Source organism: Theropithecus gelada, chromosome 3 (assembly GCF_003255815.1).
Source record: "Theropithecus gelada isolate Dixy chromosome 3, Tgel_1.0, whole genome shotgun sequence".
Classification (NCBI taxonomy): Eukaryota; Metazoa; Chordata; class Mammalia; order Primates; family Cercopithecidae; genus Theropithecus; species Theropithecus gelada.
Genome location: NC_037670.1, coordinates 15,438,216 through 15,450,855, shown reverse-complemented (window position 1 = coordinate 15,450,855; position 12,640 = coordinate 15,438,216). Strand labels below are relative to the sequence as shown.

At 42.5% G+C, this 12,640-nt stretch overlaps 1 protein-coding gene across 13 annotated transcripts in view; it reads left to right on the top strand.

Annotated features, from left to right (window-relative positions):
• Positions 1 to 12,640, top strand: part of PMS2 (PMS1 homolog 2, mismatch repair system component) — a 36,985-nt gene that overhangs the window by 1,276 nt on the left and 23,069 nt on the right. For 5 of the 13 annotated variants that reach the window (XR_003118767.1, XM_025381164.1, XM_025381163.1 and 2 more), the window contains exons 2-7: positions 1,958 to 2,097; positions 3,935 to 4,021; positions 4,200 to 4,302; positions 5,388 to 5,571; positions 8,709 to 8,876; positions 10,556 to 10,653. Coding sequence is in view for 10 of the 13 variants with exons in the window: in XM_025381164.1 (XP_025236949.1) it covers positions 1,958 to 2,097; positions 3,935 to 4,021; positions 4,200 to 4,302; positions 5,388 to 5,571; positions 8,709 to 8,876; positions 10,556 to 10,653 (780 nt within the window). In the remaining 3 variants the exon portion in view is untranslated. Of the gene's footprint in view, positions 1 to 1,957; positions 2,098 to 2,544; positions 2,552 to 3,934; positions 4,022 to 4,199; positions 4,303 to 5,210; positions 5,572 to 8,708; positions 8,877 to 10,555; positions 10,654 to 12,640 lie in introns of all 13 variants that reach the window. The other 8 variants (XM_025381171.1, XM_025381170.1, XM_025381174.1 and 5 more) reach the window with 7 other exon arrangements.

Here is a 12,640-nt window from a genome sequence, read left to right as displayed (position 1 = left end):
TAATCCTAGCTACTTGGGAGGTTGAGGCAGGAGAATCTCTGGAACCCAGGAGGCGGAGGTTGCAGTGAGCTGAGATTGCACCACTGTAGTACCGCTTGGGCGACACAGCAAGACTCCGTCTCAAAAAAAAGAAAAAGTGGACCTGTAGCCTATAGTGTGTTGCCAAATAAACTTATTTTTAGAGATACTTCTTTCCATTTTCTGTGAGGTCATCTGCAGTTTCACATGGTAGACAGACTTGGGTGAGATTCTTAGCAGGGTAGAATGAAGAGTAAAGAGGTTTGTTTATTTCACAAGGGTTTATTGAAGGCCTACCATGTGTTAAATGCTGTAGGAAATACCCAGTGATTTCTCTTTCATGGAGGTTTCCTGCCTTCTCTTAACAAGTTATCAAACTGTTTACTGCAAATTGCTAAGTTAGTGAACACACAGGATACATTCTTTGGATGAGCAGACATTGGTTGGGCAGAGGAGGAAGAGGAGAGCAGTTTAGACAGAGACCTGCTTATACACTGTAGTGTCTAAAAGAGCTTGTGATGTTCAGTAAGCAATTGTTCAGTGTGGTACAATGTAGGGCACGGCCGGTTGCGGTGGCTCACGCCTGTAATCCTAGCACTTTGGGAGGCTGAGGCAAGCGGATCACCTGAGGTCAGGAGTTCAAGACCAGCCTGGCCAACATGGTGAAACCCGGTTTCTACTAAAAACACAAAAATTAGGCGGGTGTGATGGTGGGCGCCTGTAATCCCAGCTACTTGGGAGGCTGAGACAGGAGAATTGCTTGAACCTGGGAGACGAGGTTGCAGTGAGCTAAGATCATGCCATTGCACTCCAGCCTGGGTAACAGAGTGAGACTCTGTCTCAAATAATAATAATAATAATAATATTAATATTAATGTAGGGGACTTGATGAAGGGAAAGGATTAGAGAGATTCTGAAAAGAAGGTAGTTTTGGGCGCAGTGAGGACTAGATTTTAAATTTCGTATAGTAGGAAGTGGGGCACTTGTAAATTTTTAAGCAGAAAAATTATTTGACCAGATCTGTGATTTCAAAAATAGCTCTGGTGATAGAGTGGAGGATGGATTGGAGCAGGGAATGAGGGGAGATGAAACCGTTATAAAACTCTTAAAGCTCGTACAGCAAGAACTTTGAGGGTCTTTGCTGAGACAGCAGCTGGCAGCTTCAATTTGGAGTAGGGTATCAAAGGCAACTGTGTATAAGGAATCGTTATATAACTAGTACCCAATTTCCGAGATGATTTTGACTTAAACATTGTGTATTTCCCAGCATACTGTTGGTTTTTCTAATTATGTGGGAAATTATGTTGCTTTCACTTTGTTTGTTTTTTTTTGCTCTGTCGCCCAGGCTGGAGTGCAATGCCGCAATCTCGGCTCACTGCAACTTCCGCCTCCCGGGTTTAAGCGATTCTCCTGCCTCAGCCTCCTGAGTAGCTGGGATTACAGGTGCCCACCACCATGCCTGCCTAATTTTTTGTATTTTTAGTAGAGACGGGATTTCACCATGTTGGCCAGGCTGGTCTCGAACTCCTGACCTCAAGTGACCCACCCACCTCTGCCTCCCAAAGTGCTGGGATTACAGGCATGAGCCACGGCAGCCAGTCATGGTTTCACTTTTCAAGAAAGAAGACACCATTGTTGCCAAAGATTTTGGTAATTTGAGAGATACAATGTATGTTTTCTCCATGTGGATCCTAGTATAATTAGATAGTAAGGATGTGTTGAATTTGAAGTATCTATCCAGAAGTATTTTGGGTACATGTTTAAGGATTGTAAAACAGTGTTTCTATTTCTGGATATAATAAATGTATTTGCTAATATAATAAATGATTAGATTAGACCCATAAACTATTTACAGTGTTGAGTCATTTCCCACAGTGAAAATCAGGATGAAAATATATAGCTGAATATTTGCTTTGTTTCTTGTAACTGATTTCTTTAGTACAGAACCTGCTAAGGCCATCAAACCTATTGATCGGAAGTCAGTCCATCAGATTTGCTCTGGGCAGGTGGTACTGAGTCTAAGCACTGCAGTGAAGGAGTTAGTAGAAAACAGTCTGGATGCTGGTGCCACTAATATTGGTAAGTTTGGGAGAGTTTTAAGCCACAAGAAATGATCAGTGAATGTTGTAGTCAAGAAACATTTGTTATTGAAACACGACTGTCAAGTGTTGATGTAGTAATAAAGTATTATTTTTAAGTTAAAATTAGTACCTATTATGTGCCTAGTACTTAGCTAGGTAGTAATAACAGCTTTTATTGTGTTCTTATGGTGTGCCAGGCAGGTTTTATGCTAAGAATTACACAGAAATATTTAATATGCAAAATAGCTAGGCGTGGTGTCCCATGCCTGTAATCCTAGCCCTTTGAGAGGCTGAGATGGCGGAATTGCTTGAGGCCAAGAGTTCAAGACCAACCTGGCCAACATGGTGAGACCTCATCTCTATTAAAAAATAAAGTAGGCCGGGCGTGGTGGCTCACGCCTATAATCCCAGCGCTTTGGGAGGCCAAGACGAGTGGATACCTGAGGTCAGAAGTTCAAGACCAGCCTGTCCGAAGTGGTAAAACTGTCTCTACTAAAAATACAAAAATTAGCTGGACCTGGTGGCAGAAGCCTGTAATCCCAGCTACTTGGGAGACTGAGGCACGAGAATTGCTTGAACCCGGGAGGCGGAGGTTTCAGTGAGCTGAGATCGTGCCACTGCACACCAGCCTGAGGACAGAGCAAGACTCCGTCTCAAAAACATAAAATAAAATAGGCCTGGAGTAGTGGCTCACATCTGTAATCCCAGCACTTTGGGAGGCTGAGGGGGGCTGATCATTTGAGGTCAGGAGTTCGAGACCAGCGTAACCAACATGGTGAAACCCTGTCTCTACTAAAAATACAAAAATTAGCCAGATGTGGTGGTGCATGGCTGTAATCTCAGCTCCTCAGGAGGCTGAGGGAGGAGAATTGCTTGAACCTGAGAGGTGGAGGTTGCAGTGAGCCAAGATCATGCCACCGTACTCCAGCCTGGGTGATGAGCAAAACTCCATCTCAAAAAAAAAAAAAAAAGACAAGGAAAAAGAAAATAATAAAATAAAAAAACATAAAAAGTTAATCTGCAGAATAACTTTATGAGATAGAACTTATTATCTCCATTTTACAGATGAGGAAATTAAGGGACAGTAAATTTCCTTCTTTTGAGATTATAAAGCTAATAAAATAGGATCCAGGAAGTCTGATTCCAGAACCCATTCTCTCTTTTTTTTTTTTGGAGGTGGAGTTTTGCTCTTGTTGCCCAGGCTGTAGTGCAATGGCACGATCTCGGCTCACTGCAACCTCCGCCTCCTGGGTTCAAGCGATTCTCCTGCCTCAGCTTCCCGAGTAGCAGGGATTACAGGCATGCACCACCAAGCCTGGCTAATTTTGTATTTTTGGTAGAGACAGAATTTCTCCATGTTGGTCAGGCTGGTCTCCAACTCCTGACCTCAGGTGATCTGCTCGCTTTGGCCTCCCAAAGTGCTGGGATTACAGGCATGATCCACTGTGCCCAGCCCCTGTTCTCTTTACTGGGTATGTTAAAATTATTTCTTTCAAAAGAAAAGGCTGGTCAAAGTGCAACGGTTTTACAACTAATTGATCACAACCAGTTACAGATTTTTTTTTTGTTCCTTTTCCACTCCAACTGCTTCACTTGACTAGCCTAGGGAAAAAAAAAAAAAGAGGAAAGAAAGAAAAAGCTAAACTATTTAGTCTAGGCTAGTAAATAACCAGAAAGGACTTTATAAAAATGAAATATACAAAACGACACTAGTACATGTAACTAAAGGTATTGTTATGACTCTTACATTTGCATATGTTATAAATAATGTCAATGTAAAAACTTATAGCATGGGTCCATTTTTAATAAATATGTAAATATTTTAAACTTTCTAGATCTAAAGCTTAAGGACTATGGAGTGGATCTCATTGAAGTTTCAGACAATGGATGTGGGGTAGAAGAAGAAAACTTCGAAGGCTTAAGTAAGTTGACTTTTTCTGATCCTATTATAAAATAATTGGGCCACATGTCCCAGCATTGTGAGTACCACTGTCTTGGGAAACGCAAAAGCAGTTTTTTAAAGCCAGTTACTAGATACCATGTATATTTGTTGTTATAGCACTTGAGATATCTTAATCCTTACTTTACACTGTCTTTCAGCTCTGAAACATCACACATCTAAGATTCAAGAGTTTGCTGACCTAACTCAGGTTGAAACTTTTGGCTTTCGGGGGGAAGCTCTGAGCTCACTTTGTGCACTGAGGTGATACAATATTTTTATCCATTCACTTGACCCCTTAGAAAAACCTCTCTGAAAATTAATTGGAATCGTTATTCTTTACAATTTTCTATCTCAACATCTCAACTTCTAGCTTCTGAATTCTGCTTTGTCTCGCTGCCAGTGTAAGTCATAGTACTTCTGAAATGTGAGCAATAAATAAATGAAATGAAGCAAATAGTATTGTTTAAAAAAATGGTTACCCTTATTAAAACAATAACTTCTCAATTTTAACATAACATATAGATAATAAATGATAGTTACCATTGGTTTTCATTATCAGTTTTTAGGGAAACATTTAACCAAAGCACTATTTAATTATAGCACAGATACTAAATTTTCATAATTATATACAAATATATATATGTATGTGTATATATATGTGTGTGTGTATATATATATGTTTTTTTTTAGAAAGAGTTTTGCTCTGTCACCCAGGCTGGAGTGCAGTGGCACAGTCTCGGCTCACTGCAATCTCTGCCTTCCAGGTTCAAGTGATTCTCGTGCCTGAGCCTCCTGAGGAGCTGGTACTATAGGCATGCACCACCACTCCTGGCTAATTTTTGTATTTTTAGTAGAGATGGGGTTTTGCCATGTTGCCCAGGCTGGTCTCGAACTCCTGGCCTCAAGTGATCTGCCCGCCTCGGCCTCCCAAAGTGCTGGAATAACAGGCATGAGCCACCGCACTCTGCCCTACATACACATTTTAATTATAATGTATTTTGGATTCTTTTAAAAAATTTTGTTCGAAGAGTAATAACAAAACAAATCTCCATTTGTGAATAAATGAATCTTGAGATCATTGACGGTTTTGCAGTTCAAGCTGAAAAACAAAATCAAAGCTCTTATCAAAACAAAGCATGTTTAGTGCTCTCTGTCTCACTGTCTTTTAGATGCCAAACCTTAGATTTTATGATGACTCCTCAACCGTTTAGATCTTGATGATCTCAAAGGGATCATCAGCTTTTTTTAGGAAAGTTTTGAGGGAAAAGCAAGTGAAGGAAAGAGGAGTCAGTGCCCAACATCATGGGCCTCTCACTGAACACACCATGCCTGGTATTCTCTCACAGCGACGTCACCATTTCCACCTGCCACGCATCGGCGAAGGTTGGGACTCGACTGGTGTTTGATCACAATGGAAAAATCATCCAGAAAGCCCCCTACCCCCGCCCCAGAGGGACCACAGTCAGCGTCCAGCAGTTATTTTCTACACTACCTGTGCGCCATAAGGAATTTCAAAGGAATATTAAGAAGGTATAGCAAATTAATCCTGGTTTTCAAGAGTATTGGTTAATGCACGTGAGCAAAAGATTTACTAAAGATGTTTATTCTGCTGTTGATTCTCTTCCTGTAATTTACTGAGACATGATTTATTTGCATTTCTCATTAAAGACTTAACATTAAAGACTTTAGGATGATGTACTTTTTTCTTTTCATCACATAGTGTTTATTAGGCCTGGGCAACATAGTGAGACCCTGTCTCTATGAAAAATTAAAAAAAAAAAATTGACTGGGCATGGTGGCATGCACCTGTAGTATCTAGCTACTTGGGAGGCTGAAGTGGGAGGATCACTTGAGCCCAGGAACTCGAGGCTGCAGTGAGCTATGACTGCACCCCTGCACTTCAGACTGGGAGACAGAGTAAGACCTTGTCTGGAAAAATATATATACGTATATATTTATTTTTTATTTTTATCTTTTTTTGAGATGGAGTATCACGTTGGTGCCCTGGCTGGAGTACCGTGGCCAATCTTGGTTCATTACAACCTCCACCTCCCGAGTTCAAGCGATTCTCCTGCCTCAGCCTGCCGAGTAGCTGGGACTACAGGTGCCTGCCACCAAGCCTGGCTAATTTTTGTATTTTTAGTAGAGACGGAGTTTCACCGTGTCGGCCAGACTGGTCTGGAATTCCTGACCTCAGGTAATCCACCCACCTCGGCTTCTCAAAGTGCTGGGATTACAGGCGTGAGCCACCAGGCCTGGCCTTATGTACTTACATTTTAATAAGAATATTTCTTGGCCAGGCGCCGTGGCTCATGCCTGTAATCCGAGCACCTTGGGAGGCTGAGGCGGGCAGATCACGAGGTCAAGAGATCGAAACCATCCTGGCCAAAGTGGTGAAACCCTGTCTCTACTAAAAATACAAAAATTAGCCGGGCCTGGTGGCGTGCGTCTGTAGTCCCAGCTCCTGGGAAGGCTGAGGCAGGAAAACCACTTGAATCTGGGAGGTAGAGGTTGCAATGAGCTGAGATCACGCCATTGCACTCCAGCCTGAGCACAGAGCCAGAGTCCATCTCAAAAAAAAAAAGAATATTTCTCTTGGTTTTCTGAGAAACGAGTTATTGGAACCCTTATGAATTTGAATGCAAATGAAAACAGCTAAATGTTATATAATTGTTGTGTTTAAAAAGCGGATTATAAAACTGTCTGTATTACATGATTACAGTTTTATAAAAACAAAACAACAGGCCTAGATGTGTATAGTATAAAGGCTGGAAGAGTCAGCACTTTCACGTTCTCAGCGGTTATCCTTGGATGTGAGATCCCATGCAGTTTTTGCTGTCTTCTTTGTGCCTGTTTTGTATGTGTATTTTTTATAATCTAAAAAGTTATTTAAACATATGCAGCTAAAAACTTTTTTTTACCTGTAAAGCATTTGGTGCTAATTTTAACTTTTTTTTTTTTTTTTTAGATGGAGTCTTCTCACTCTGTCACCCAGGCTGGATTGCAGTGGTGTGATCTCGGCTCACTGCAACCTCCGCCTCCTGGGTTCAAGTGATTCTCCTGCCTCAGCCTCCCGAGTAGCTGGGATTATAGGTGTGTGCCACCACGCCCAGCTAATTTTTGTGTTTTTAGCAGAGATGGGGTTTCACCATGTTGGCCAGGCTGGTCTTGCACCCCTGACCTCAAGTGATCTGCCTGCCTCAGCCTCCCAAAATGTTGGGATTATAGGCCACTGCACTCGGCTGCTAATTTTAACTTTATTACATTTTTTCAAAATTGAAATTTTTTAAAATAGAGAAAACTTACTCTTTTTTTGTATTTTATGGTAAAAAAGTTAGTGCCTTAGCAAAACACAGGAATGTAGAACTTACGTTTGTTAAAGATAACCATTACTTACAGTTTGTATATCTTTTCAGACTCCTTTTAATTTCATGTGTTTGTAACTGTTGGAATAATTTTCAAGATACATTCATAAGTTAATATAGTGAAAGCAAGTAATACAGAATGTACAGCATGCAAGTAATACAGAATTGTACGTGGTTGAAAGGTTTTTTTGCTTTTTTTTTTTTTTAAATTGAGACAGGGTCTTGCTCTCTCACCCTGGCTAGAATGTAGTGGCACAATCTCAGCTTACTGCAGCCTTGATCTCCCAGGCTTAATGGATCCTCCCACTTTAGCCTCCCAAGTAGCTGGGACTCCAGGCCCGTGCTACCATGCCCAGCTAATTTTTGTATTTTTTGTAGAGATGGGTCCATCTGTGTTGCCCAGGCAGGTCTCAAACTCATGGGCTGAAGCGATCCTCCCGCCTCAGCCTCCCAAAGTGCTGGGATTACAGCTGTGAACCATCATGCCTGGCCATATAACTGACTCTTTACTTAGCATATTGTGATTGTCTTCTTTAGTCGGTGTGCACTGCCTTATGCTTTGTCATTCTGCTGCAGTATGGCTATACCATAATTAATTAACTAACTCCTTGATGATGCTTGCTTAGGTCATTTCTGTTTTTTCATAGAGATTGTTTCAGTGAACATTTTTGTGTATCTCTTTGCATATCAAAATGCTTGTGCCAGTCTTTCTATTATACAAAGATACATTTTAAAAGGAGAGATTATAAAATCAAACACAATGTACGTTTCAGTTTTTAAATTTTCATTTTTAGAGATAGGACCTCTCTCTGTCAGCCAGGCTGGAGTGCAGTGGTGCAATCATGGCTCACGGCAGCCTCGAACTCCTGGGCTCAAGTGATCCTCCCACCTCAGCCTCCTGAGTAACTGTGACTACAGGTGCATGCCACGACGCCCGGCTAATTTTTTTTTTAAATTTTTTGTAGAGACAGGGTCTTGCTGTGTTGCCCAGGCTGGTCCTGAACTCCTGGTCTCAAGTGATCCTCCTGCCCTCAGCCTCCTGAGCACCCGGGATTGCAGGCTGTACTTTTACCAGGACACATGGCACATTGGGAAGTGAGAGGACTGTGACCAGGAGCCAAAAGCTCTGCGTTCCTTCTGTAGAATATAGGAAGATACCTCTTTACAGCTCATTCTGTCAACAGTGCTTCCCTTGATTTGTGCGATGATGTGAGAACCTTGCATTGGATGTTATAACTTGAGCTGTGTAATTCCTATAATATTAAAGTAACCTAGAATATTGTGTTTGTGTTTTTTAAACAGGAATATGCCAAAATGGTCCAGGTCTTACAGGCCTACTGTATCATTTCAGCAGGCATCCGTGTAAGTTGCACCAATCAGCTTGGACAAGGAAAACGACAGCCTGTGGTGTGCACAGGTGGAAGCCCCAGCATAAAGGAAAATATCGGCTCTGTGTTTGGACAGAAGCAGGTAGTGTTGGCTGGTTACTTCAACGCCTCTTATTGCTCTAGATATTGTGGCAGGTTTCCATTGTCTCTTCCAGTAGAATGGAGAATAAAATCTAAGAATTTATTTATTTTTTTTTTTGAGACAGAGTCTCGCCCTGTCACCCAGGCTGGAGTGCAGTGGTGCTCTCTGGGCTCACTGCAACCTCCGCCTCCCAGGGTCAAGCAATTCTCCTGCCTCAGCCTCCTGAGTAGCTGGGATTACAGGCACGTGACACCATGCCCAGCTAATTTTTTGTATCTTTAGTAGAGACGGGGTTTCACCATGTTGGCCAGGCTGGTCTTGAACTCCTGACCTCGTGATCCACCCGCCTCGGCCTCTCAAAGTATTGGATTACAGGTGTGAGCCATTGCGCCCGTCAATTTTATTTTATTTTATTTTTTTTTGAGACGGAGTCTTGCTCTATCACCCAGGTTGGAATGCAGTGGCGTGATCTCGGCTCACTGCAACCTCTGCCTCCTGGGTTCAAGCAATTCTCCTGCCTCAGCCTCCTGAGTAGCTGGGAGTACAGGCACGTGCCATCAGGCCCAGCTAATTTTTTGTATTTTTAGTAGAGACGTGGTTTCATCTTGTTGGCCAGACTGGTCTCGAACTCCTGACCTCCAGTGATCAGCTTGCCTCAGCCTCCCAAAGTGCTAGGATTACAGACGTGAGCCACTGCGCCCATACTAAGAATCGATCTTTAAAGCGCCTACCAGCGCAGTGGCTCACGTCTGTAATCCCAGCACTTTGGGAGGCCAGGGTGGGCAGATGATGAGGTCAGGAGTTTGAGACCAGCCTGGCCAATATGGTGAAACCTTGTCTCTACTAAAAATACAAAAATTATCTGGGCCTGGTGGCGGGCGCCTGTAGTCCCAGCTACTCGGGAGGCTGAGGCAGGAGAATTGCTGGAACCCAGGAGATGGAGGTTGCAGTGAGCTGAGATTGCACCACTGCACTGCAGCCTGAGCCACAAAGCAAGACACCGTCTTAAAAAAAAAAAAAGTACCTATCACAAAATTAATGTTCGAGAGCTGAATGTGTTCCATTTTATTCTTCCAGAGACACTCATATACTGCATCCTTTCACTGTCTCTCTGAAAAAAATGTAAGTTATTGTGGGCAGTGTGTGGGTTATGAATAAGTAGCCACTTGTTTCGTCTTTCTTGTATCATAAAATCAAAAGTGTTGTCCCGATGGCTCACACATGTAATCCCAGCACTTCAGGAGAAGAAGTGGTTGGGATTATGTGTTTGAACCGCCCGGCCAACAATTCTGAGGTGGGAGAATCGCTTGAGCCCAGGAATTTAAGACCAGCCTGGATAACACGGCAAGATCCCATCTCTACAAAAAAATTAAAAAATTAGCCAGGTGTGGTGATGTGCACATGTAGTCCCAGCTGCTCACTCAGGAGGCTAGACAGGAGAATGGCTTGAACCCACGAGTTTGACGCTGCAGTGAGGTAGGACTGAACCATTGCACTCCAGCCTGAGCAGTAGAGGGAGAGACCCTGTCTCAAAAACCAAAACAAAAAAAAAGATTCTTTTAATTTTTTTGTGCTTGTAGTGCGGATAGCTTAACTAAGAAAGAAAACAGATAAGTCCACTCTGTCTTTATTAGGAAGTAACTGTAGTAACTGTGAATTTTTTTTTTTTTTTTTTTTAGTTGCAAAGCCTCATTCCTTTTGTTCAGCTGCCCCCTAGTGACTCCGTGTGTGAAGAGTATGGTCTGAGCTGTTCGGATGCTCTGCATAATCTTTTTTAGTAAGTATTGCTAGCAAGAGAACTACAAGTGAACATTTTATCCTGAAAGGTTTTTTTTGTTTTTGTTTTTGTTTTTTTTTAAGATAGTGATTTTAGGGCTAATAGTTTCATGGATTTTTTTTTCTTTTTTTTAGAGACGGAGTCTCACTCTGTTGCCGAGGCTGGAGTGCGATGGCGCTGTCTCGGCTCACTGCAACCTCTGCCTCCTGAGTTCAAGCAATTCTCCCGCCTCAGCCTCCTGAGTAGCTGGGACTACAGCGTGCACCACCACGCCTGGCTAATTTTGTATTTTCAGTAGAGACGAGGTTTCACCATGTTGACCAGGCTGGTCTCAAACTCCTGACCTCAGATGATCCGCCCACCTTGGCATCCCAAAGTGCTGGAATTACAGGCATGAGCCACCACGCCTGGCTAGGGATAATAGTCTTTTATGTCCTTTATAAAACTGTGAGCAGTGCTATTGCTAAGAAGGATGATTTATACAAGGGACTCAGTTACTTAATTCAAACCATGTTCCCAGTAACTGGTACATTTCAGGTGGTTTTCTGTTGAGTTAGTCTTCTTTAAGGCTCTGGTTAGTTAGACTAACTTTTAAATTATTGTATCATTTTAAATGATTTTAACTTTTTTGGCATCTGATGAAGGCAGTTCAGTGTCATTAGTTTTAGTGTAAGAAAATAGACACTTCCTGGCCAGGCGCGGTGGCTCACGCCTGTAATCGCAGCACTTTGGGAGGCTGAAGTGGGCGGATCATAAGGTCAGGAGATCGAGACCTTCCTGGCTAACACGGTGAAACCCCGTCTCTACTAAAAATACAAAAAATTAGCTGAGTGTCGTGGCGGGCGCCTGTAGTCCCAGCTACTCGGGAGGCTGAGGCAGGAGAATGGCATGAACCCGGGAGGCAGAGCTTGCTGTGAGCCAAGATCTTGCCACTGCACTCCAGCCTGAGCGACAGAGGGAGACTCAGTCTCAAAAAAAAAAAAAAAGAAGAAAATAGACACTTCCATAAATGGGATTGGTCCTGTAAAGATCTCTCTGTCTCTCTCCCTCTATCTCTCTCTCTATATATATATAATATATATAAAATATATATTTATAAAATATATATAATGTATATAAAATATATATTTATAAAATATATATAATATATACTATATGTTATATATAATATATTGTGTATAATATATAGTATACAACATACTATATATTGTATATAATACATATTATATATTGTATATTGTATATTATATATATATATGTTGGGTTTTTTTTTTTTTTTGAGATGGAGTCTCGCTCTGTTGCCTAGGCTGGAGGTCAGTGCCGTGATCTTGGCTCACTGCAACCTCTGCCTGCCGGGTTCAAGCGATACTCCTGCCTCAGCCTCCTGAGAAGCTGGGGCTACCAGGCCTGGCTGATTTTTTGTATTTTTAGTGGAGACGGGGTTTTACCTTGTTGCGCAGGCTGGTCTTGAACTCCTGACCTCAGGTTATCCGCCCCCCGTGGCCTCTCAAGGCTCTGGGATTTCAGGCATGAGCCACCGCACCGAGCCTAAGATCTGTATTTCTTTTTGTTTGTTTTTTTGCGTTTAGATCTATATTTCTTATTCTTCCTCCACTTGCTTTTGGCCTGTGCCTGAGATTGTAAACACGGAGCTTCGTGTCTTCGTGTGAAGGTGGTGTTCTTCCGGAAACGCCGGTGTCCCCGGGGTGGGTCTCATGTGAAGCAAGCGCTTTACTAAGACGTGAGATACAAGCTTCCTAACCGGGAGATTGTGAAAGGGGAGGAAATGTGGGCAGAATCCTGAGCACAAGTGGTTAGACTTCATTGACAAACCAGGGGCGGCAGTACGGAGGTTCTGAGAATGCATTTGAAGCGAGACCCACTCCTCTTACGGAGGATTTATCAGGAAGGATAAGGAGAGCTGCAACACATCAGTGTTGGACCCACTGCATCGCCTGTGGTGCATTGCTTGACTGTAGGAGCTTCA